Source organism: Festucalex cinctus, chromosome 19, assembly GCF_051991245.1.
Source record: "Festucalex cinctus isolate MCC-2025b chromosome 19, RoL_Fcin_1.0, whole genome shotgun sequence".
Lineage (NCBI taxonomy): Eukaryota > Metazoa > Chordata > Actinopteri > Syngnathiformes > Syngnathidae > Festucalex > Festucalex cinctus.
This window is the reverse complement of record NC_135429.1, coordinates 5,659,165-5,686,485: the sequence shown is the minus strand read 5'-3', so window position 1 is coordinate 5,686,485 and position 27,321 is coordinate 5,659,165. Positions and strand designations below refer to the sequence as shown.

The 27,321-nt window shown below is 39.1% G+C and overlaps 1 protein-coding gene across 1 annotated transcript in view; it reads left to right on the top strand.

Moving 5' to 3' along the window:
- The window catches only part of efna3a (ephrin-A3a), a 54,428-nt gene extending 30,385 nt beyond the window's left edge, over positions 1-24,043 (top strand). Inside the window, exons 2-5 of the mRNA XM_077507939.1 lie at positions 16,753-17,054; positions 17,527-17,595; positions 17,962-18,039; positions 22,192-24,043. Of these exons, the coding sequence (XP_077364065.1) occupies positions 16,753-17,054; positions 17,527-17,595; positions 17,962-18,039; positions 22,192-22,313 (571 nt within the window). The 3' untranslated portion in view covers positions 22,314-24,043. The remainder of the gene's footprint in view (positions 1-16,752; positions 17,055-17,526; positions 17,596-17,961; positions 18,040-22,191) is intronic.
- The last annotated feature ends 3,278 nt before the right edge of the window (positions 24,044-27,321 follow it).

Sequence of the window (27,321 nt, the reverse complement as noted above, 5' to 3'; positions counted from 1 at the left end):
TTCAATTTCAAGCATTGGTCCTCGAGACTTTTTTTGTTCGTCCTGCTACGATAGTCACGTCTGCCCACTTTCAATGTTGATGGGTGAAATTGTTCTTTTTCATAACTAAGCCTTTTGTGCTTCTAACCAAAATGGCTCACTTCCTGTTCAATTTCCAGCATGGGTCCTTGAGACTTGTGTCCTGTCAAGATAGACACATATCTACCAAAGTATTTGTCAATTGCTGTAACTCGTATTTTTTTCATGGTGAAGCCTCTTAAAAAAATCATTTGACACCGTTCTCCTCTCACATTAAACATATTTATAGTGTTGTTTGCTGCACATTTTTTTTTACTACTTTTGTGTATTTTTTTTATTTATTATTATTATTTTTTTATCCATCATTCCCTTCTACCCCACACCGACCGCCACGTTCGACTGGCCACACAGAAAATAGAGCCGTGCTGATTTCCATTTGCATCGAGCAGCCTCTAATTGAACCGTTGTAACGGGCTAATTGATCACTTGCTGTAAGTGTAATTGGAATCATTTGAGGCGTTATGCTCCAATCCACCGCCTCCACTCCATCCCTCCCCTTTCCTGCATCTACCACCCCCCACCCTCTGCCCCCCCTTCTCTTGGTTGTGCTCCACTGCCCCAGCTGTGTATTGACTGTTGACTAGCAGGCGCTGTTAAAGCGGCATCGGTGTAATGGAGGGCGTTGGCCCTTTGAACTGCCCTCCGTCTCGCTGTAATAAACTCAGACGGATGCCGGTGCTGTGCGGAAGCTCCCCAGTGGTCACGCTTGCTTTTACACCAGTTTGAGATTGCCGATTTGCTTTGTCATGTGTCGTTTCAGCGTGACCTTTCAAAATAAAAGGGAATCCTTGGCTAGATAGAGCAGTGGATAGGTGATAGATCCATGAATGAAGTGATGTTTAGGTGGATGGCTAAATTCTATTTTTCAACACGAGCCACTTTCCTTCTGAAGTGGAGCAACAGGTCAATTTGACATAAAAACATTTTTTTGTGGAAGGCAAGGCCACGTTTTCAACATCAACCGTTACAATCAATTGCAATGGATTTCTAGCCGATAACCTTCCCGCCTCTTTGAGCGCGATTGCCATGGCGACAGTAATGCTAACCCCCGTCATAGCCGTCGTCGTAATACAACCAGAGAAGCATCTTCATCATCATCATCATCATCATCATCCTCTTCCTCTTGTTGCTCCCTTAAGGAGGTTCTGCGGCAAAGTGCAGTGGAGCGCCGCAGAAGAACAAGACCCCCTGTTGGCTGCAGACCGTCAGGGTCAATGTAGCATCCAGCCCCCCCACCACCACCACACAAGACCACCAGAAACAGAACAAAGACAGAGAAGAGATTAGATAAGCCACAGTGCCGGAAACATCGGTAATAGCCTCGCTATGCTCCACTGCGCCATTTCATTTCGTTAAGCGAGATTTGTTTTTTTGTTTAGTTTTGTTGCTTTCCAGCAGTCCATTTGTTGGCTCATTTGTCAAACGCTGGACTGGAAGAGAAAAAAAAAGCTTTCCCCGCCAACGGAGCAGAGATAAAAATCGGTCTGGTGGAAGATAACCTCGCCCGCCGTTGTTTTTAAATGCAGGGCTGGCTGGGAAACGGTGAACAACAGCTCAGGTCCCAAAATTGATTCTTAAGTGGAATCTTGGAGCCGGAGACAACGGGAAGGAGGGCGAGTATTAGGAGGAAATTGACAAGAGATGGAAGAGGACTCGCGACTAATGGTTTTATACCAAAAAAAAATCTCTTACTAGGACGTTTTATGACGAGTCATTGAACTTCACCGTCGGGTCCGTGCTTTCAATTTTCAAATTTGGGAGCAACAGGAGTAGTTCATCTTTGAAGGACCCTAAAATGGCCGCTTCAAACCAAAATGGCGACTTGTCAGGTATGGGTTCTTGACTTTTTCATGGGTCGACCCTTGGACACGCCCACCAGACTTCAAGTTAAGTTTGGAGCTAATTGAAGAGTTTTGTGGCAAAGTAAAATGTTTCAAACGTGTTCTCCATTCGTCGAGTAAAAATGTGTCAAATTTGGTGGCAATCAGACAAAATTTCAGTTTCAGTTCATCTTTGAAAGACTCGTGAAAATGACTCCAAAATGGCTGCTTAAAACCAAAATGGTTGACTTCCTGTGTTCTTGAGGCTTTTTTGTGCCAAATGTGCCAAATTTTACGGTACTGTGTGAAATCATCTACAGGGGCTGAATTTTCCCATCTAAAAAAACTTGGGAGAACTGCTGAATCATTCCAGTTGTGATTTGATAGCAATTGCAGAACGCCTGGAAATGGCCACGATTTCTGCGTCTGACTTTCTCGGTCTTTCCATGACGAAGAAAACGGAAATATTTCACACTTTTAGCATCACCTGTCTGTCTTGAATACGTCTTTTTAAATTTGGTAGCAATCGGACAATAAAAATGACCCCAAAATGGCCGTTTCAAATCAAAATGGCAGACTTTGCTATTTTAGTTGAAAGCGGCCATTTGAGGCGACCCGTATACGGAATATGAAACCGTCAGGCTTGAAATCCAAATGAGACGACATCATCCTTATGTATGCATGGCAAATAACAACAAGGTCAGGCATACTTTTTTGGATGCGGATGACAGATGATGGCGTGATCAAGTGGAGAGATGAAGAGTGGAAAAACAAAATCAAAGATCATATTTGGATGAAGTGACAAAAAGGGTGAGACGGGCTGACAGTGATGGTGATAGAAGGCGGGAGGGGAGGGGTGGGGAGGGGGGTGTTGTTTTAAGATCAGTATGGATGAGTGCCTTTTGCTTCCCGTGGGAGGAGGCCCGTCGGATCTCGGTGTCTGTCGCTCGGCTGGCTTGTGCTGAGTCGGCGGTGCGTGCGTGCGTGCGTGTGCGTGCATGTGTGTGTGTGTGTTCAGGTATCTCATATGAGAGTGGCGGTAATTGGCCCAAAAATGAGGCAGAAGCGTTTTGTCATCAATGAATGAGTCATCTTTCATTCCATTCATTTGGTTTTTTGTCACATGCAGTCGAATGGAGCAGGAGAAGCCATGTGGCGACATTGTTGAGGCAATACAAAAACAATCAATGCAAAATTACAATAATACAATGCAAAACATATGATTTCACATTTTTCAATACAAATAGTATATCTATTTACAGTTCTACATATACCGTATTTTCCGCACTATAAGGCGCACCTAAAAGCCTTCAATTTTTTCAAATTATAAATAATAAAACAGCTGTTTATTCATTTTGGGAGTGAATGGAGTTGTCAGAAAGCTGATTTGTAATCTATTAATAAAGTTTGACTGACCTATCTGACTGTTTTGTTGACATTCCCTTTAGCGCAGCACCATCTAATGGATGCATAACGTAACCCCAGCCTCTACTGTAGCGCCTTATATATGGAAAAAGTTTGAAAATATGTCTTTCATTGAAGGTGCGCCTTATAATGCGGAAAATACGGTACTATGAAATTTACCAAATTTTGATATGAGGTTTCGGCCCGACGCCAGTGACATTTGTTTCCTACCTTGTAAAATAAAACCTGAAGATTATATGATAAAATGCTTAACATGATGAATTTGTACTTTAACTCATTTGCTCCCAATAACGTGTAAATCAGTTTTTTTTTAATGATCTAAGTGTCCCAAAGACGTATTTATACGTTATTTTGTTTTTGTTTTATGCTAGAGCATACAGAAGGCTTTGATGCAGCCTCTCAACTGCAAAGAACGGTTCCATGCTTTTATAGCAATCGAACACAATATTCTGTGGGCCTTGCAAAATCAGTCAAAATCCAGTAAAACAGCCGGGAGCAAATGGGATTGCTTCTGTGAAAATGGCTGGGAGTGAATGAGTTAATCACTCTACAAATATGAAGTATGAAATAAACACTAATCACTGGTTAATAAACAGTAATCATGGGGAAAAAGCTTTCGTAATACACTTTTATGCAAAATTAAAATTAATCCGATTAGTCGATTGAGTTGAATAATCGATAGATTAATCAATTTTAAAAAATCTGAGTGAGAGCACTAGTTTATTTTCAAGCAAGTATGAGAATCTTCAGACATAATTTGCACTACGTTTTTATATCTATATTTTTTTTTAACAATTCAACACTTTTGGCGTAGAATTAGCAGTAAAAATCCATCCTGCTAACGTCTGATCAATGGAACGAAATGTCAAAGCTTCCAGGAATATTTGTGTCTCCAGCAGGGCAAAGTTATCGTCGTTTTTGCAGCTCCACTGACTGCGCCCCCTTTTCCACCCGAGCCGGCGCGGCGTGAAGGTTATCAGGCCGGGCGCAGCCCCTTGACTGGAGGTGGCGTGCGCGTCGGTGGAGGCTCCCCGCAGGTTAGCCGGCAACCTCGTGCGCGTTTCCCAGCAGGAGGCAGTCAAAAGTGCCTTCCTCCCGTGGCCGTCCTCCAGCTTGGAACAGCCGACGGCGTCTTCGCTTCAAAACCGCAATGTCACCTTCCGCCCCCCCCCCCTCCTTATTTGTCATTTTTCATCATCTCGTTCACGTTTGCTAATCTGCGTCCGCTCACAATTCATCATCTCCACTTCTTCTCCTGAAGGTTACCGCGAGGCCGCCACGGAACGAGGGGGAAGGGAGACAATCATAAAGGGTGACAGGGAGGGGAGCCCGGGTTGGTTGGGGGGGGGGGGGTTATCCTCTTATCTCTCTGTCTGTCTTTCCTTCACTTTTTTTTTTCATTTGCAATCTCTAAATCGCCCTTTCTTCTCCTCATTTTCTTCCCGCCGTCTCCTTGCTGTCATTGCTAGTCATCAGGAACGTGTGTGTGTGTGTGTGTGTGTGTGTGTGTGTGTGTGTGTGTGTGTGTGTGTGTGTCACCTGTTAGCTTAACCCTCATGCAAATGGAGCACCTAAGATAATCATGTTAGCTTAATGCTAACACACAATGCAAAACGCTGTAAATGTTGACAGGTGATATAGCAATACTCAAGCATGTATTCTTTGTCCTCTGCGAAGAACGACTACTGTGATTGCAGCTTACTGAGTTGTGACCGGCTGCATGTATATTAGGATGTTTTGAAAAGTGGAAAAAAAATTCAGAATTTACTTCAATGCTGTGATTTAATATGCGATTTATTCTTTTAGTGCTTGTGTAATTTTAACAAACAAATAATCTGTGTTGCAATAATATCTTTATTATACTTTGCAAGTTTGCATCAAAGCAATAATATCACCATTCAGAGGTGAATGGTGATATTACAACTTAAATGTACAGTCAACCACTGCAAATTGACGGTTTGGCACCCACAAATTTACATATTCTCAGATTTTTCTTTTAGATTTATTTATTTTTTTAATTTTTATATTTGATTTTTTGCGTTTTTCCTTTTCTGGGAGTTTCTTCCCTATTTTACACCTGATTTTGAAAATGTATAGTGCATATTCATCAGTGTGATTTATTATGCGATTTATTCTCTCAAGGCCCTCTTCTTGTGTATTTTTAACAAACATGAATAATTACTTCATCTGTGTTCCAATATTGACTTTATCGTAATTTGCATCAAAGCCATATCTGCCATCTAGGGGTGAATGGTGATATTACAACTTAAATGTACAATCAACCACTGCATAATGGCAAATTACATATTCTTAGATTATTATTTTTTTTTAGATTTAATTTTTAATTTTTTAATTTAATTTTTTATTTTTTGCTTTATTTTCCTCTTTTCCAGGATTTCCCCCCCTATTTTAAACCCGATTTTCATTTAAAAAAAAAAAAAAATGTATTGTGAATATTCATTAGTGTTTTTTGAAGAATTTTTGGGGGTTTGTTTAAAAATAAATAAATAAACAAAAATCCCAACTTTAGAGTGTGGTCGTGGGGCCTGTTTCCATACTCTTCATTTCTGTTTATCTAATTACTTCTATGTTTTGTTAAAGTACATTATAGTATTTTTTTTGTCCAATGAAAAATACATTACAACCATATTTTTGAACAAATTGACATTTCCATTCAGGTGTACTGACAAGCTGGCGTTACGGGCAACACGATGCTGTACACGGCGCCTCCACGAAAGGTCGTATTTGGAATGCTGGGGCTACCTGAGGCCAATCACAGCTTTTGTGTGCCGGCGCCTCTCCCCGTCATTCTAATCAGCAGCTCGCAGTCATTACTATTCTGCCCGCACCGCCCGCCGGCAGACTGCACAAACGCCGAAGCTTTGCACTAAAGTTTCACTCGAAAACCTTGAAGGCCACAGCACTTTCACACAACATCCTCCCCCCAGCTTAACCTGCATGGGCGTATTGAGCGAGCAAATCAGGGCTGCCGTTCAGCAGCTCAACTTCCTTTGTAGCCGCCTGTGTTTGCATTATGCATCGTCGCCTCGGAATCGACGCTCTCATCTTTCAATTCGTGGCTTTTCCACGTTTTGGCTCAATTCTTATCTGGCTGCTTTTAACTCATTCACTCCCAAAAACGTATTTATACGTTTTTTTTTGTTTTTTTGTTTTTTTTAATGCTAGAGCATACAGAAGGCTTTGATGCAGCTTCAGATCTGGAAAAGGTCGCTTAAAGCAATGGTAGTTATTACAAAAAACGGCCAGCAGGTGGCAACAGAGTATAAGAGAGCAGCACGGGCCATGTTGCAACAAGCTCTTTTTCCCAGTGTTCTCAACAGGTTTGTGATTAATGATGAAACATAGCTATATTGTAATGCTAATTGCTGCAAAACGGAAACAGATAGAAACATACTTTTTTTTCTGATGAAAGAAGAGACTTTAATCTTTCTTTTGGTAGGTTCCATGCTTTTATAGACTTTTTATAATGCTGGCCTGCTCTGAAGTATGTGTCTTTTTGTTGGACGTTGGCTTTCTTTCTTCCAGTCAGCCGCAGTCTTGACAGCGGCGGCTTAACGAGGCTAACCAGCCTCGTTTTCATTCCGTCGGCGTGCCCGCAACTTTTTGCGCGCTTGAGAAAGTTCAAGAGGTGTCGACGAGTTCAAGTGGATCGTGTTGATGTGTAGCGCTTGACAAAGTGTTTTCCAAAGAGAGCACGCAATGTCATCAAGTGCAAAACTTTTTTTTATTTTTTTTATTATCGGCACGCTCGCCGCATCGCACGTTCGACTCAACTCGTTTTCCTGTTCAGTCGTGGAATTCAATAACTCTCATTTCATATATTTACATGAAATATGACATTTGAGAATCTGTCTGAATGTTTTGAGATTTGAAAAATCAAAATGCAATAATAGAAATAATGGTAGTTGAGGATAGTCATGTTTTTTGGGGGGGGAATCGTCAGTCTGAGTATACATGGGAAAAAAAATCTAGTTATTTAATGAGGAAAAAAATAGTACCTTTATGAAAAATAATTAAAATGTAGTTGTAATATTACATTTATTTATTTTGCCACAATGAAGGGATAATTTATGGGGTAAATTTCGTATTTCAAAACATCATGAAAATATTAAAGGGAAGACACTGCCCCCTAGTGGAAAGTATTGGAAAGAAACAAATTGTAGCAATTTTATTGCAAAAAGTTTTTTTTTTTTTTTTTTTTTTTTAATTCATAACATTGTCAGAGTATTACAGGACAAATTTAAAGTGACATCACTATATATTATAGTAATTGAGTTTTTTTGTTTTTTGTTTTTTTTGTTTGCTAAAATTGTTTTTGACTCCAAAAATTGTAATATAAAAATAAATCAACCTGAGAATTAAGATGCTTTATTTCACAAGAATACAATTTTAATAGTTTTAATATTGAGTTGCTTATCAAAACTTTTAGTCATAATTTTATGGTAGAAAAAAATCACAAAATATGTCATGACTTGGAGCAATTAAGGCACATTGACGAGAATAATTTAGCTTTAAGAAAAAAAGTTTGCTGTAATGTCTTTTTTTTTTGTAACATTACGAAGCTGAAGTTGCGTATCCTCCGAGATTATTTTCAAATGAGAATTTAATAAAAAATTGTGCAAAAGTAAAGCTTGTTCAAATCACATTTGTGTAAACTAAATTTTTTTTTAATATTTTTGCATCTGACGTTTCACTGAATCCAGCAAGGTAGCCATCTATTAATGAGTTATTATTCTGAGCGTAATGAGCAACCCTGTATGTTTTTACAAACAACACTTTTGATCGATTCTTCTTATTGCGATTGTCTGATGCTTGCAGTGCACCTCAAAAAGTTGTACAAGTTGTGTTACACGTGTGCACGACACCTCACACTTGTGCTCAGCTTTTCCTCCGAGTCCGACGTTTTCCCCTCCTGCGAACAACTCCATCAATTATGAAAGGTCGTCAAGCCCTTCTTTGGCGAAAGACGAGAATAGAGCGAGATGAGCACGTCCGGGGTGAGATTTGGATCACTGATGCATGCCGAGTGGAGTGCGAGAAGGCTTTGTTTCGCATTTCCTGTGTGTGCGTTTGCTTGTCTTGGTGTCAATCGGTGCTTGTAAGTACACAACATGGACAATGTGACAAGCGGCCATTTGGATTTGGGATGCAAGTACACAGAAGCACTCCGCAAATAAACACAGTGCAGCTCAGCCTCTGGCTTGCAGTCGTTACAGCTAGTAGGGATGTAACGATAAGGGCAATATCGTGATATCGTGATATTCAAACTGCCACAATATCGTCGTCGTCATGTTCACAATATTTAAAAGGAACATCTGTTAAAAAAAAGTCAGGTTGATTTCCATTTGTGAAGTTCTAGCACCATCTAGCGGCTAGTTTATTAGTGCAATTAAATTTTCATGAGGGATGTTTTGGCCTTCTATGTTTAAAATCTACGCTAATTGTCAGATGAAGGGGAACCGAATTTGCTTGTGAAGCGATCAATGTGTGCTTGCATTAGCAAATAAATGCCTCAATATTGTTACTAGAGATTGTAGGTGGTTTATATGTGTTGCTGTTATGTACAAAAGCACAATATTGTGCTTTTTTAGTATGAGCTGTTTTTTTTTTTTTCAATATTGTGATCTTTTTTAAATATTGCCAACCCCCCCCACAATATTGTGATAATTATCAAATCGTGACTTTCATATCGTGATAATATCGTATCATGATGTTTGGATATCGTTACATCCCTAACAGCTAGTGGGATGGCACTTAAATAATAACAAATGTCTTTTGGTGTATTAATAGTAGGGACAGGTGAATCCAGCCACGGATACTTGAGGCAAAAAATAAAAAATCTGACATGAGTAAGTCTGGGAAAAAAAAAGTGACATCGAACGCCCTTAGATAATAGCAATAGATTCCGAAACGTGGGGCAACTTGTTGTTAAAATAATAATAATAAAGCAAATAAATCATAGAAATAAATACAAAAGTTATTTTGTATCATTTACTGAATTAAAATAAAAAATATATATATAATTATTAAAAAAAAAAGATTATATTTTAAAATTAAATAAAATTTATTTGAAGTAATTTTGGGTGAAATTATTCCTGCAATAAATAGAATTATGAAAAAAAAACGTTTTTTCCAGTGTATATATTTTTTCTTTTTTCCCATTAGGGTAGATTTAACTCTGATTTTTTTTTTTTTTTTTTCCCCCTAAGCTACTAAACCTCTTGCTGTGCCTACGAAGGCAGACGACCGTCAGCGGCGGCAGCTGGAGTTTGTAGCGCGCTTGTTAACACGAGCCTCCTTCCATCCCCGAGTCAATCTGGCTTCAGCCTGCTCTGTATTCCGCAGCCTCCGTCAAATCTTCCCAAATGCTCTCCAACATGAGAGCGGGATCATTTCTCCCGCCTGTTGACAAGCTTCTCTTACTGTACGCGATGCTGACTTGCATCACTGCATGTGTGAATCTCCAAAAAAATGAATCCATTGAAGCTAAAGTACAGCAGATATAAAACGTAAACACAGCAGAACAGCTGAAGTTTGAGGGTTCATCAGTGGTACTTAAAATGGTGGAAGGCGTGTGCTGTCTACCATTTAATATTAGTTTATGTAATCAAGTAACTAATTAAAACTCATTTACTCCCAATAACGTATAAATACGTTTTTTAATGTAAGTGTCCCAAAGACGTATTTATACGTTTTTTTGTTGTTTTTTTTTATGCTAGAGCATACAGAAGGCTTTGATGCAGCCTCTCAACTGCAAAGAACGGTTGCAGAAATGGTAGTTATTACACAAACGTCCAGCAGGTGGAAGCAGAGCAAAGGAGATCAACCAGGACCATGTAGGAAAAAAAAGCTCAATTACTTACAATTTGAATAGATTTGTGAAAACTGATGAAACTTAGCTCTCTTCTAATGCTAATTGCTGCAAAACGGAAACAGATAGAAACATACTTTTTTTTTTTTTCCTGATGAAAGAAGAGACTTTAATCTTTCCATGCTTTTATAGCAATAGAACACAATATTCTGTGGGCCTTGCAAAATCAGTCAAAATTCAGTAAAACAGCCAGGAGCGAACGGGACTCCTTCTGTGAAAATGGCTGGGATTGAATGAGTTAATGGCATCTAAGTAATTGTAAATATCAGTAACTGTACCTGTAACTAAGTAATTTCTTCTACTTTTGATTTTTCTTCTCGTAGTGAATGTGTTTCCGCCCCCAGATGCCATCGGAGGCGATGCAATGTGCACTGTACGCTTTTGCACGATGAAAGTAGTGATTTAGTGTTTTGAATATCCAGGTGATGCGAAAGGCACGCGAGGCAACCTTGAGCTGCGGCCGGTCAATTATTCAGAAGAAAAAGGCCTCCATTGTACCCGGGGAGCGGCTTTTGAACACCCCCGCCCCGCCTCTGCACCCTCCCCGTCTCCCGTGTGGGCTCCTTATCAGTGCTCCCTGGCGCAACTTGTAAATAATGACTCCATGAGCACTCTTGGGCCGAGTCGAGCTGCAGGCGTGTTTGGCGACGGTAGAGGAGAGATTGCAAAAGCATGACAGGTTATTTTAAGAAGGAAACGGTTTGAAATATTGATGCGGGCCGTTGCTCGGACGGACGCGTTTGTGTGTCGTCGTGTGTATGTTGGTCGGTTTGGCAGTACTTTATTTTTCTTGAATAATTGATTAGTTGATTATTGATTTTTCCTCGTAAAATTGTGCGGAAGCAATGAAAAATCACAGAGGAAAGGTTCTTTTAATACTTTATTATGTCACCTAAAACAACTTCAGTTGCATGTAATGTTTAAATCAATAATACAATTCATTTATAATTAATTAAATTACTATATATTTAAAAATAGTTCCGTCATTAATTAAAACCATAAAATTGCTTTTAAAAAAATTCAAATAATTTTTGGGAAAAAAAACAGCTGACTATATTAATGTGCCATTTAAATTTGATTTTATACACTTGAGTTGTAATAAAATAATTAAAAATAATTCTTCATTTTGATGGTCAATTTTCCCTGAGAAATAATTCTCTGGAAAACAAATATTCTTAAAAATATATGCATATATTTGTCGAATCGTTTTTTTGTGCTCTAAATTAGTATTACATTTTTTTTTATATGATTATTAATTTCCTCATTAATTATTATTTTTTTTACTATTGGAATAAAAAAAATACAATATATAATTATAGATAAATTTAATAATAAATTTTGAATATTTTGTGGGAGTTTTTTTTTTTTTTTTTTAATTATATGGATTAGTATTTAATTGTAAAAAAAATAAAATAATATATATATATAAATATTTACAAAAAATATCAATTGTCCTTCAATAAATTTGTGGAAAAGTATTACATTTGTATTTATTTTTTGGCAAAAATAAACAATTCTTGCCACCTTTTCTTCCCCCCCCCCCAACTGCTAAAAAATATTCAGAAGATGAATACAAACTCGTTTAATGTGGTGCTTTTGTTATTTGCTTTTATTTTATTTGTTGTAATTATTTTATGTCAAAAATAATGTCGAATGCATTAAATTGTCACAATAGACTAAAAATGTAGTATATTCTTCTCTATGAAAATATTAATTAAAAAAATGGAACTTTGTAGAAAAAAAAATCCGAGCAAATCTTTCCTTTTCAATCAGCCAGCGATGAAAGAAACGCCCTTAAATGTTGCTGCTGGTGTGGTTTTCCCCAACGCAGCGTGGATGCTCATGCTATGGCCTCTTGCTTTGCTTTGAGGTCTGCTTTGAAAGCGCATTTGGCCGCCTTCAGCCGGGCTCTGTGCCCACGCGGCCGCCACATAAAAAGAGCAGCTTCTTCCACTTGGCGTCCGTTAAGACGATTCTGCCTCGTCCCGATATCACCTGCCGCTAATTTGGCTTCATCTTGCCTTGCTCTTTGCCACCGACGACCGCTTACCTTCGTCCCTTTTCCTGTCTTCTGCCTCCACGCCAGAACTCGCATCAAATGCTTCCATCCAGAACATGAATACTATTTAAAAAACAAACAAAACAAAACACAGCTCGTAACTGTAATTTCACCGCTACACATACAGGAAAAAGTTAACCCCATTTGAACTATGTTGCTAACCAAAACAGCAGCACCTAAAGAAGCACAAATACAGACTCGTGGGTGAAGATTATTGCGTGTTGTGTTAAAGCCAAGCTTGCATCGTTGATTGATAATTAACATTGTAGTCTCCTCCGTATGCAATTTATGTTGCTAACCAAAACAGCAGCACCTACTGAGACACACAAACTCTAAGTGTGGCGACGACCCCTATTAAAAATGACCTTACCTTATGTGGAAATTGAGTCTTTGTTGACAACATTGTCGAGCGTTCCACTAATGTGTGATCGCTCCACAATGTTGTCTTGCTAACCAAAACAGGAGTAACCACTACCGTGGAATGGAAACAATAAAAATCATGGCGTCTTTTTGTCAACAAGTTCCTTGCAAAGTATTTAAAAGATGATTTTAAGTTGTATGGAGAACATCTTGAGCAACAATTTGTGTTCCGGTAGATTGACATGCGCGCGCTCCGTAATGTTGTTGCTAACCAAAACAGCAGCCCTTTACCATTACAGTAAAAGTGTGCAGTGTAGTTGGAAAGATGTTTTCGTGCACAATCTGAAAATGTACATTACATTATGTTAGTGACAAATAGTCCCAGTTGGACTCTGGTGTGTAATCACTCCCTAATGTTGTGTTGCTAACCAAAACAGCAGCACCTATCGAGACACGTAAACAACAAAAGTATTGAAAGTGTGCACCAATGAGCAACTTTTGCCAGGCTGCTGTTGAAATGAGTTGAGGAGCTTCATTTACAGTTTGTTACAGTACAGTATATATCTTTTTTGGGGGTGTCCTATTTGTTGCAGGGCTCCGTCCCGAGCCCCCTGTTAAGAGCAAGGGTTGACAGTACAGTATTCCAAAAATAAACGCCTCACCCCTAAGCGACAGCGCCGTCACATTTTCACACGCTTTCACCTGTGCAGCTATTTCCCAGCTCACAGGTGTGAACTGCTCGGTTCCTTCAATATTAAAGTGTCGCCGTGCATTCATTAGCCGCTTGCGCACTTGCAATGAACTTGATCGTGTTGCGTCATCTTGACGCTTTTCCTATTGATTACACTATACAGTAACAGCGGTGATTTGTGTAGTTGCGCTGGAGTTGGGGTGCAGCTGCACACACTCACACACTCTGCAAGAGTGGCGGAAGATGGCAGCGATAGCGTTGCATAATGTATGCGGCTTGTGAGGTGTCAGTGCACTGCTGAAGAAGCTTCACTTGCTGATGCAGAAAGAGTCTGCGCAGCTTCTTTTGCTCCGGCTAACTCAAAAAAAAAAAAGTGGGGGGGGGGAAATCATAATCGGGGGCCCGAATGCAATCCCGTTCATGTTGTCGGGCTCACAGAGCAGAGAGAAGAGATGCCGGGGAGTGTCGTCTCGTTTGTATGCGTTGCTGCGCCGGGTGTCGACAGTAGCAGTTGTTGAAGGTTAAATAAGAAAATGAGATGACATTTATGATGAGAAAGAGTAGCACAATAGATAAATTTATGACTGTTTAAGAGCCAGCTCATCCGTGTTGTCGTCCTCCAGTGAAAGCGTGTTAGCTTGTCGCTACGTTTACCCGTCACAAGGAACCTGACGAAAGATGGACCTTGTCATCGCTTTGACACGAGATCAATCACGAGTCGTCGATCAAATGCGCCGTTCAAGAGCCTGTCGGGCCCTCCGAGAACGAACCGGTCGCTGTTAAAAGTGCCGCCTAATGACTGGATTTCATCCTGGCTAATTTGTGAGATGTTTTTTGTAGCGTCCGAGGGTCCAATTATCTCCGCTCAAGTCATATTCCGCTCTAATGAGTGGGAAGAAAAAAAATATCCATGAAAAGAGTTGCAGGTGGAGGTTTAATGCGCCAGGTTATTCCATAGACTCACTTCCAACAGGAAATTAGCACTTTACTTTATGCTTGTACTTGAAGAAGATGGTCACAGCGACTCGGCAAGTTTTTATATGCGACTATTGTTCTGTCTACGCGTGTTTACGTTCAAATACCCGTTGCTTCAAGGGTGAAAACACCGGTGACATTGATGCTAGTTTTGTTAGCCCGTTGATAGCAATTTGCATTGTGTTAGCATTAAGCTAGTGGACTTTCATAAGTCATATATGGAAGGAGCAGCACAACATCTATTGAATTAAATGGGGGGGGGGGGGGGGGGGGGGGCTCACAAGAATGATCATGGTAGCTTCCAAAAGGAACAGAAGTAGCTAACTAGCTCAAAAGTCATTAGCTAACAAACGTGTAACAGAAGACTTGCAATGACTACCCCACCCCAGGCTAGCACCCCCTGCCACCGCCCGCCAACTCATTACACACACATACACATATACAAAATCCATCCTGCAAGTCCTGGCTGATAGAGTTAGCGCAGCAATTAAGCGTCCGTTTTACAATGTTTCGATCAGCCGAGGGTGGGGGCGGAGAAGAAGTGCTGAGGCAAGTCTGGCTGCAACCCCCCCTCAAATAATACGAGACCGCCGGGAGTCATCCGTCGCTTTGTTCCGTAACCACCTTAACGCCTCCCCGCCAACAACAGCCCGCTCCGTCTCCCCCCTCGCCTCGGTGAAATTGAGGAACATTAGCTTTTATGTATTCGCCCATTCCGCCTTAAAGCTTGCTTGCCGTTTCAGCCCGCGGGCCTGACTTGGTAAGGAAGTCACAGCAATACTCGTTTGAGGAAAATGAAGTCGTAACATTATGAGAATGCTCAGAATATTATATGAAAAGTCATCATTTAACAAGACAGAAAGTCGTGACAGGAGAACGTCACTGAGCGGTGAAGGCTCGCGAATGTTTGTGAACGTAGCAAATGTTGTTTTTCTTGTCAGGGTTCCTTAAAGGTTGCAAACGGTGGCAAGCATGTGAACCAGATGTTTGTAAACAGTTTTAGTGGTTGCTAACGGTTTTTCTTGTCAGTGAGACACTTCTAAGAAAAATGTGCATGAGGTAAAGCGACAATTTCACAATATATTTTTATGAGAATTGTCATCCAAAAAAAATTGTCATATTACACAAAAGTGACCATTTAAAAAAGGAAAAAGTCATTTTTCTTCTATCCGATTTTGTTTCACTTGTAGAATGTTTTTTTTTTTTTCTTGGAATATTACTTTTTGTATAAAATTTACTTTTTCTATTATAAATTATTATATAAGCCCTATGTGCTTTTTCACATTATTTTCATACAAGCAATTTTTCTCATGAATCTACTTTTTTTTTATGTAATCTTTTTTCCCCTCATGTTACATAAGTTAATGGAATTAATGTTGCACCATGTAAACTATGACTTTTTTTCCCCCCCTCTATATATACTAGACTTTTTGTGTAACTTTGACATTTTTATATTAATTAAATAGCTTCCTGCATCTACTATTTGGCCGCATAAACTAGTCAATACGCGGGTGCACTGCTGTCAATTTTGGTCCACCGCTTTCTTCACTGTTCCACACTTGACAGACATTCATCTGCGTTTGTTTATGAATGAGTGGGTGGCAAAAAAAATAAAATAATAATGTCTCGTTACGCTCGTATGGGAAAGATGATCAGGATCAAGGTATGAAATTTCTACTTCCTCATTTTCTAATTAAATAGCCATGTCTCTCGAGGATTCCGCTAATAACTCAGCCACGCTTGTGTAACTGTGTGTGTGTGTGGTGTGGTGTGGTGTGGTGGGGTGGCGATTGTGTATAGATGAACACTGATTGTTTCTGCTTTTGTGTAACAATAAGGATGCAAAAAAAAAGTGAGGGATGGAGGGAGGAAATGAAGGAGGCAAAAGGAGGCGTGGCTATAACCAGCATCACAGCAGAACGATACTGCCATCTGCTGGTGTATCAGCGTCATTGCACCTCTGGTCAGCAGGCTTGCGCTTCATAAATTATTTTTGCTTGATTTCATTGTATTTATATTTATGTATTTATTTATTTTCATCGTATTTTATGATTTAATTTATTGTTGTTTTATTAGATCTTAGTATTTAGCATTTTTAGTTTTTTTTTGTTATTTTACTTTTTGTAATTTATTTAAAACAAGAACAAGAAAATATTGTTTTGTTTTTATTATGTTTTAATTTGTTTAATATTTATTTATTTATGTCATTAGGCTTTTTATTTTGCATTTATTGTTGGTGTTTATTTTTCTTAATTTTTTTTGGTTATTTGAAATAAAATTCTGTAGTTTTTTGTTTGTTTGTTTGTTTGTTTTAGTTAAACTCACTAGTCAAGATCAATTGCTTTTGGTTTGGTTTGCATTTTAGTCCAGTGAAAAAAATAGTTGCCTGAACATGTGGCTATGAATTTCAAACAATTTGCCTGTTTTTTGTTTGTTTTTCTCTCCAACTTAGGCTGCGTCGGGAGGGCTACACGGTGCAAGTGAGCGTCAACGACTACTTGGACATCTACTGCCCGCACTACAACACCAGCCTGCGGGGGACGCTGGAGCGCAGCGTGGCCGAGCAGTACATCCTGTATACGGTCAGCTACCGCGGCTACCTCACCTGCGACCCGCGGCTGGGCTCCAAGCGCTGGGAGTGCAACCGGCCGCACGCGCCGCACGCGCCCATCAAGTTCTCCGAGAAGTTCCAGCGCTACAGCGCCTTCTCGCTGGGCTACGAGTTCACCGTGGGACAGGAGTACTACTACATATGTCAGTCTGCACATGCTACATGCTATATGTGATAAAGTGGCTTAGCCTTATAAAGGATTTATAATTGCAGTTTATTAACTCATTCACTACCATTGACGGATATACACGTCAATGGGAACGGAATTGACTTAACTCATTCACTGCCATTGACGGATATACACATCAATGGCGGTGAATGAGTTAATGTGTTATTAACCATTAATAACACATTGATAAGCTACATAAAGAATTTAACTTCACCTCTCCACATGTAATGTATACTTTTTTCATCTTGGGATGGCAGTACTTAGAACTATTACATGTACATATAAAATAGTAGTTATTAACATGTAATAACACTATAATAAGCCGTATCTCACCTACTGCATGTACAATCAAGTGATATCAGTCTTTAGAAGGAGGATTTGAACCTGTGAGTGTTTTGAAGGCCGTCCACCTGATCTCTGTCACTCACCCGCTACCTGTTCTTTAGCCACGCCCATTCACCACCACCACGGCCACAGCTGCCTGAGGATGAGGGTGTATGTCTGCTGCTCTACCGGTGAGTAACATCACAGACTATATTACCACCTGTTTGTCGGCCATTTTGGTTCCAAGTTGGCATTTTTCTGGGATTTTTGATTTTGACAGTTTGCTACGGGGGAAGTTTCTTAATTTCTCGAATAATTCCCATCTCCTTTATGGAGGACCAAAACTATCATAATTCAAAATAAATAAATAAATGACTAAAAGTGAAAATAAAGACGGATATAAAAAAAAAAATATTATTTGAAAATTATATCCAAAAAATAAACATAAATGGAAATTAAAAAACAAATCTATTTATTTAAAATTTTGGCAGTTTTGGTCCTCCATACTCTTTGAGTAGTAGTTTCATAATTTTGATTGGTTGTTGGTTTCGTTTCAGTCTCCCATTCGGAGGACGAGTCCAGCCAGACGTCCAGCGCCTACACGGTGAGGCCGAGCATCAAGATACACAACATTGGTGAGTGACTTAACATTCTACAAAACTTTTTTTTTGCTACATAAACAACCTAATGTTTCCTCGATGTTTGTCGTGTACATCATAAACATGTTCCTTGCCCTTGGACGGACGACCGTGTGAGACGTTCACGCGCCGTTGGTTATAACAAACTATCAAACGCGTCTTACACGGCAACACAACAAGTCGGACTTTACGAAGCGCGAGACGAGCATGCGGCGTTGGCGGTCAACTCCCCCCGGGCAAGTCGGGACACATCAGTCGATAGGCGAGAAGGGGGCTGTCCGCTCGGATAAATCCCGCCGTGGACTTGCGGCGAGGCGTACAACAACGTGTCGCCGTGCTTGGATGCGTCAGGCTCGAGCGCTCAGTGAGGGGAGCCGGAGTCTATTTTGAGAAATCAATAGCATGCTGACAGGACGTTACAATGAAGTTGCAATTTTTCGCTGCCTTCAAACAATGACAGTCACTTAAGGACAGCAAGGCCTTCTCTGCTAAATTTACAACCTAAATTATCGTTATTTTTCCCATGACATTGTATTTTTTCAACAGTTTTAGCTTAATGCTAACAAACAATGCAAAACTCCATAGATGAGCTAACAAATAGCATCAGTGTTGTGGTGTTATAAGCCTCCATATGTAAAAATAAATAAATAAATGAATAAATTAATGAATAAATAATATATAAAAAATAATAATAAAGTAATATTTTTTCCTCAACAGTTTTAATACAAATAATAAACACTCAACAGTGTTAGCTTAATGCTAACAAACAATGCAAAGCTCCATAGATGAGTTAACAAATAGCATCACTGTTGTAGTGTTATAAGCCTCCATATGTATAAATAAATAAATAAAATATAAAAAAAATAACAATAAAGTAATAGTTTTTCCCCCTCAAAAGTTTTAATAGTAAAAATAATAAACTCATATTTTTTCCTCAAAAGTTTTAGCTTAATGCTAACAAACAATGCAAAACTCCATAGATGAGCTAACAAATAGCATCAGTGTTGTGGTGTTATAAGCCTCCATATGTAAAAATAAATAAATAAATAATTAAATAAAAATAATAAAGTAATATTTTTTCCTCAACAGTTGTAATAATAAAAATGATAAACTATAATATTTTTTTTCCCCTCAACAGTTTTAGCTTGATGCTAACAAACAATGCAAAACTCCATAGGTGAGCTAACAAATAGCGTTAGTGTATTGGCGTTATAAGCCTCCATATAAAAAAAAAAAATGCTAAAAACTAATCTGAAACAAAGCATTTAAAAAAAAAAAAAAAAAATTAAAAACTTGCTCTAAGAACTTAATTTTATTTAAAAAAAAAAAAAAAAAAAAAAAAAAACACGCACCACTGTTTGGTGACAAGAAAGAAGTAATTGTTGCCAGTTGAGGCAGCCATTTTGAGGATTTTCAGTGTGAAAGTATTTTCTTCCAGTTGACCCGGGTTAACCTCCCTTCAACCTTGACTGCACGTTCTGGCCCACTAACATTTACAACGCGGAGTCTGCGCAGGATCAATCTTGAGGATTCGCGTCTCCAGTCAAACCCAACGTGCGCGTTTTGGGTTTTTTGGGGGGGAAACCGGCTTACGCAGAGAAAACACCGCACGCGGCGTAGGCGGGCGAAGGAACACGCGCAGACAGCCTCGCCGCCGCCGTGACGCTCTAAGGTCCCGACGGCAGCGTCACACGTCGGGTTCCGACTGAATTCCCCGCCGCCGCATATTTGTGGGGGCGGCCATAAGAGGATCACTCATTCATATGCAAAGACAAGTTCCACGCGCACCAAAATAGACGTTGGCAGCTCGCGGGCCTCACGGGTGACAAGAACAGGGTTTGTTCTGACGATTGAAAAGGTCAAACGGGTGCCAAAAAAGAGCAGCCTGAGGTCTGTTTTTTATTTTTATTTTTTTGAAAGCACAAAAAGGTCAACATTAAAATGCCTCACGGCTTCTCAGTTAGGAGTTTCAAGCGCATGAAGTTAAATGTGTCCTTAAAAGAGCAACTTTGTGTAGGACGCCGACTTGATGACTTCAACAAGCAAGCATAGCACAGCATAATTAGACACAATCTTGTGTAGAGTGTGGCATAAAGGGGGTTACTTTGTGCTATGATGATGTCTGAATCCATACTGTATATGTGTAAATGTATGTATATATTTATATATGTATGAATGTATGTGTACATTATATTATAAGTATTAAGGCTGGGTTTAAAAAAAAAAAAGCGAACAATCAACATTGAATCAATTTTCCTTTTCCAGCCAAATATCAATTAATAAAACCATGAATCGATTTTTTAAATATCCCCCCCCCCCCATAAATTCTTAATAAAATTGAATTTTAAAGGACAATTTCTTATTATTTTTTTAATCTCAATTTTCTTGAAATTTATTATTCACATGAATTTAAAAAATATTTTCTTATTTTAATGGAAGACCTGACATATTGCACTTCAAGAAAATTCAGAATCTTTTTACAATTATTTAATTAGAATTCTGAAAATATTTTCATCTTTTTTTTTGAAAATATTTTCATCTTCCTTGCTGATTGTTTGTGTAAGTGATTAAAACACGTTACTTTCATTAATAAACCAAATCATTTGACTTTATCATTAAAACTTAATATTTGTGGAGTTTTTAATAATAATAATAATAATAATAATAATAATAATAAATGTAATTTATCAACGCCTTTCAGGACACCTAACGACATTTTACAGGGCAGAGTAAACTAAACTAAGACAATTAAAAGCAAACCCAAAAATTTTAATAAAAAGGCATAAAATCAATACAGTAGATTTTATCATGTCCTTGACATTTAATTTAAATTTAAGAATTGATGTCCCATTATTAATCTATTCGATTGAACTGAAGTGAATTGAATCGGGGGGGAAAAAAATCAGAATTGAACTGAACTCTTGTGAATCGAAATCGAATCGATTGAGGAAATTGGAATCGATACCCAGCCCTAATTTGTATAGATGTAATTATGGTCTTTTAAATTTGGCATTTATTTTAATTTATTTTTTAAGTCAACTTTGTTTGTAACTCTAATGTCCTTTTATTGTTGTAACTGTAAAAAAGTGATTTTAATACATTTTTCAAATTAATCGGTCGATTAACTCATTCACTCCCAGCCATGTTCACAGAAGCAATCCCGTTCGCTCCCGACTGTTTGACTGGATTTTGACTGATTTTGCAAGGCCCACCGAATATTGTGTTCTATTGCTATAAAAGCATAAATCTATCAAAAGAAAGATTAAAGTCTCTTCTTTCATCAGGAAAAAAAAGTAAGTTTCTATCTGTTTCCGTTTTGCAGCAATTAGCATTAGAAGAGAACTAAGTTTCATCAATTTTCACAAATCTATTTAAAAATGTAAGTAATTGAGCTTTTTTTCTAGATGGCCCTGGTTGCTGCCACCTGCTGGCCGTTTGTGTAATAACTACCATTTCTGCAACCGTTCTTTGCAGTTGAGAGGCTGCATCAAAGCCTTCTGTATGGTCTAGCGTAAAAACAAAACAAAACGTATAAATACGTCTTTGGGACACTTAGAACATAAAAAAAAACGTATTTATACGTTATTGGGAGCAAATGAGTTAATGAGTTTTACTTTGCCAAATACTGGATTTGCCCTCGCAAAATGTGTATGCACCTAACTCGAAGCCGAGTGACCTCTGTGGCGAACTCATCTTTTGTTCCTGTCAGCGTACGAAAGCGCCGCAATATCCATTTTCTCCGCGTCTCGTGTTAAACTCTCTCTGCGTGAAATCGCCCCACGTTTGTCTCTTTTCCTTAACGACTTTGTGGATGTAATGCGAAGCGAGCGTAATGAGCGGCCCTCGTCGGCGCTAATGTCGAATAACTCAAGACGTCCTCTCGCAGCTCTTTTGGCCCGCGGCTAATGTTCTTGTTGGGCCTAATCAATGGCGAGGCTGCGCTAATGCATCCTGATTAAACACCCCCCCACCCACCTCCCAATCACGCACATACATTTAGGACAAAAACATCATTAGTATGAATAAAAAAAAAACAAAAAAACAACACGCTGATGATAATTGCCGCTTTGTTGATCGTTGCATCATGTCTGTGAATCTCCACCTGCACGAATGAATCATGTCACTCACCTTTCCGTTTCCCTCCTCCAGATGAGTTTAACCCCGAAGTCCCCAAGCTGGAGAAGAGCGTGAGCGGCAGCAGCCCGTCACGCGACCGCCTCCTGCTCACCGTGGCCGCCATGCTGCTCGCCGGCGCCCCCCTGCTGTCCTAGCGAGCCGGCGCGGGAACGGCGGACGCACGGTGCCGTATCCGAATCAAACCCGCTGACAAATTAATTTCCCTCCCATCTGTTGTGGTCACGTGACAAGTAACACGGAGACCCGCCCCAAGCATCATTTGACTCCTGGGGGAGGAGTAATGGGGATGGTGCCGGATCCAGAAAACGGTGCCGGATGCAGACGATTGCCAACTTGCATTGGGATGGATTAAGTATGTTTACATTTTACAGCCTGGATGGATGAAAGTTACTTCAAATTAATGGTGCAGGATACACATGACTGTTTTGATCACCGTGCCGGATTCGGACAAACGTGCCACGGGCAGACGAGGCCAGCTTCGAGATGGATTCAATTTGAAATGAAATTATGGGAAGGTGGCGGATGATGGATTTAAGTAGGTAAACAAGGTAATGGTGCAGGATGCAAAAAAAAACTGCCGCCAATGCTATCATCAAGATGGATTATGAATGTTTTGGATTTATGGGACGGTGCCGGATGTAAACAAATGGCGCCCGATGCAGACAATTGCATAAGTTTTGGGACAGATGAAGAATGTTTATGATTTAAGAGACGGTGCCGGATGCAGACAACGCGAGCATGGGGATGATGAAGATGTTTTTCGACAACTTTGAAGCGCAATGACTGCCAGAAAAAAAAAAAAAAAAAAAAAAAGACAACCAATCGCCTTTTCTCTTTGGATTTCCGTTGGTTCGAGGCTAGCGAGCGCTGTCGTCGTCCTTTCTGCCCGTTTCCTGCCTTCACAACTCAAGAACACTTTTGGATGATGGCACTTGCGTAGCCGTGGTGCAGTAGACGTGCTTGAAATCGTGTTTGCTCGCCGAGCTGTCGTCGACGAATGTCTCTCCACCCCCCCACGCTCACACAAACGAGACCACCAAATCCAATCCGAATCCTGCCTACAAAGGAGTATGAGGGCTACATTGAAAAGAAATTAAATATATATATGTTGAGACAAAGTCACTTAGCATCAAATTAAAATAAAATCCGATTTTTCTGATGTCGTCGTTAAATTATTTAGTCCAAATGCAAAAATAAAAACGTAGAAACACCAAATTTACAAGTCCTTATAAGGTGTTGTAATCATATATAAAAAATGTCATAAAATAGGATCCTATTATAATTAAAAACAAATCACATAAAAAAAAAAAAAGAGTAATTGTTTTTTTGTTTTTAATTTTCCTGCATAGTTTTACGACTTGACTTCTTTTCAGCGTAGCCCCGTAACGCTCCGCTTCGTACCCGCCTACAGAGATGCTCGGCCAATCAGCCGCTTGCTGGCCGGTCGCCGCTGAAACCAGCCCATCATCCAGCCTGAGGAGATTTTACTTTGTATTATTCACCTTTGACTGTCAAAGTGAGGCTTCGGCTGTTGCGTGAATGTGCAAAAAACGTGAGGGGAAAAATAGTTGACAGTTTTTCTTTTTATATATACATATTAAAATGTGTATTATTTATTGATTCATTTTATTTATGATCCTCATAAGTGTTCACATGCTGTGTAGGCCTTTTGTGCAATGAGCTACTGTGCCATTTTTCTCTCGACTTTTGGGGGATTTTTACTGCACAGGCGTTATCATTGTGCACTGTGTGTGTGCGTGTGAGTGTGTCCACGCTTTTTTCAGTTTTGTGGCACTTAGAAATTTGTTAAGGAGTCGTTTGTAGGATCTTAATATGCAAGCGAGAGAATGTGCTCTTATTAATAATGGGATGAGGGAGTAGGTGGGGGAGGGGGTGGGGGGGTTAAAAAGCATTTACTCATGTTGAGGGACAACCACCAGAAATGTGTTGACCTTGAATGACTGGGAGGGGGGGGGGGGGGGAAGTCTGTAAATGGATCAAAGAATGAGCAAAACAATGACAATTAAAGTCATTTTGCAAATGTGATAAAACAGAAATTTTACTGTGTTGCAGTTGACTTGTCACTTTGACGTAGGAGAGATTTTTATTTATTTCTTTTCTTTTCAGTCATTTAAATTTTTTGTTTGTTTTCCAGGACAGGCTACTTCTAATTTTATAAGGGCAAAGGTCATAATTTCACAACAATGCAAAAAATGTGTCTTTCTATGGCAAAAAAAAAAAATAATCCCCACTTTTTTAGGTTACTAGTAAAAGAAATACTGTAAAAATTAAAAAAAAAAAGTAGAAAGAAAACAATAAGAAAAAAAATAAGGTGAGAATTTTACAAAAAAATGCTTAATATTGTCAGAATAACATTCAAAATAATAGAATTACGAAATCTTTTTTTATCGCATTGTTGTCAAAATGTATATTTTTTTTATGGGAGTGACTCAGGGAAATCACGAGTAACGAATAAAAAGGCAAATAAAGGAAATTTTATAAAATCCCAGCTGTCACAGCTGTGACAAATTTTGTAAAATGAGTAAAAATTTGGTGAAAAGTTTCTAAGAAAGAAAATGCTTAATATTACAAGAAAAACATCGTCATATGAAGGAAAAATCTTTCCATTATAATTTTGTGACAATTTTTAAAAAACTTATGGAAGTCATTTAGTGAAACAAGAAAAACGTTTATTTTTATTCTGGACTATAAAAGACAAAAAAAAAAAATTAGTCAAAGAGCACCCCCTCCCCCCAGACATGACACCACAGGAAGGACTAAAAAATTCTAAATGTGAAATAAAATTTCATGAAATCTATTTGCTATTCCCACATTGCACCATTCATATCGACTGAAAAGTGTGTCCCGGCTTCCCATTCAACAAGTTGGAAGGCGGCGTGACACTTTTGTGGCGTGCTGCCATATTGAGCCTTCCCCGCCCTCTTATGACTTTTGCACTTGACAGCGTTCATGTGGCGTGAGTCACACAATGAGACGCCCTGACAACAATGTCGGTTTGATTGCTCCAGTTTTCCAGATCGGCGTTATTCCTCAACTTGATCCCATCCGTCAACGAGTCCGGACTCGTTTGACAACCTCCACGGCTCCTTTTTGTTGGAAGTTAAGTCTTGATTAAAACGGTAAACAGCGCAACCGCCATCGCTCCGAGGAAGACGACGCGGTTCTCATTTAGGGCGTCGTTAAGTGTGAGATTGGCCATCTGCGACCGGTCTGAGAAGAATTCCCCGGACGCCGGTGGCAGCGTCTGGTCGCCGACAATGGAAACAGATGGTCTGCTTGTAAAGACAAAATGTTCACCGCTTACGACATCGATGGCCACATCGCCGAGACGCCTCCAGGTGCACCCGAGAAAGCAAACTCAAGCGTAATTAGGCAAATGGAGGCCTTTGTTAGAAGTTGACAGTACATCCCCTAGAACAGGGGTGTCCAAAATACGGCCCGGGGGCCATTTGTGGCCCACCGTCCATTTTTCAGTGGCCCGCAACATATGCTAAAAATGGCATTTGACTCAGGTCAAATAAAATAAAAACAAAAATGTTTGGAGATGGTCAAAGTAAGTCAAAAAACACAGGTACTATTAAAGGTTATTTTAGTTAACTAAAACTAACGAAAAAACTAAAATTCCCAAAAACAATTTTGTTAACGAAATAAAATAAACACGAAGATGCTTTTTAAAAAAAGAAAACTAACTGAAACTACATTTAATGTTTGCAAAACTAACTAAAATAAAACTAACAATAATTATAGAAAACATGTCTTTGTTTTAGTCTTTGGTAATTAATTTAACGCATGAGCCTTTGGGGATGATTTTAAGTGTGATTTTTAGTAGATTTATTTTTATATAAACCGGAATAAAGACGTCGCCCATGGTGTTTTTTTTAAATATTGTGCACAATACTACACATTAAAAAAATAAATAAAAATAAAACTAATACTGAAACTAACTAAACAAAAACTAAGCATTTATTAAAGAACTCAAATTCATTAAAAAAAAAAACAGAACCATCTTGAAAACTAATTAACCTAACTAAATTTTAAAAAAACAAAACTCAAAACTAAATAAAAACTAAAATGAAAAATTCCAAAACTATAATAACACTACTGCCATATTACAAATAAATTGGTTTATATACTGGAACATTTTTTCTAAATATGGAAAAGCACAAATAAATTATTTGTACAATTGTTAGGACTAAACACAGTTTCTCTTCATAACATTAACACATTCATTGCCAGACCAGCAAAAAATGCTTCATTTGACGTCTTTTTTTTTCCGTCAATGGCAATGAATGAGTTATGTGGCCCTTGCGTCCTTCTGATTTTCTGTATGTGGCCCTCAAATCAAAAAGTTTGGACACCCCTGCCCTAGAACTAACCCTTAAACCCTAGCTTGCTTACCCCTTGCTCCCGAAACCCTAGTTTCCTTAACCCTATCCCGAGTTGCCCTAACCTCAAATCGTAGCTTCCTTACACATCCCAAACTCTTAACACCTGCCTCCCCTAATCCTAGCACCCAAAACCCTCACTCATTTAACCCTCGCTCCCAAACGCTAACCTTTCACCCCTAAACCCTAGCATGGCTAATACTAGCCTAACTAGGAATAAAATATGTCGTTTTTTTTGTATTATGTATTTTTGTAGATGGCTTGACTTGGTGGTTTCTAGTAAAAAAAATAATAATAACACAAAAAAAGTTAGTGAAGCAAGCTGGCAAAGATTTAGCAGGCCATGAGGTGAACATAAAAATAACTTGAAAGAATTATTATCCGGCAATGACGAGCTGACCCAGGATTAAAGTCAAGTCAAAGGCTGCAAGCTGCGCTCTAATCGCAGCTATTTTTGTTCCTCTTTGCTCTTCTTCTTCTTCTTGTACGGTGAGTATGAGGTCTACTTCTGTGTATTTGTGCTGGGGGATGTTCTCGTCACACTAATGATGTTTGTTTTGCAGGCTATCAGCTTCCGAGCCTTTCAAGGTCCTCCATCATCGAGGTGACCGAGGCAAGTGTTTTGTTTGTCAATAAAACTTGTCAGTTATTTAAACGTCATAATGTGATGTCAAGAGAGCGACGATTGTATTGGGAATGAGCACTGCCGTAAATATCGACAATCTGTGTGTAATTG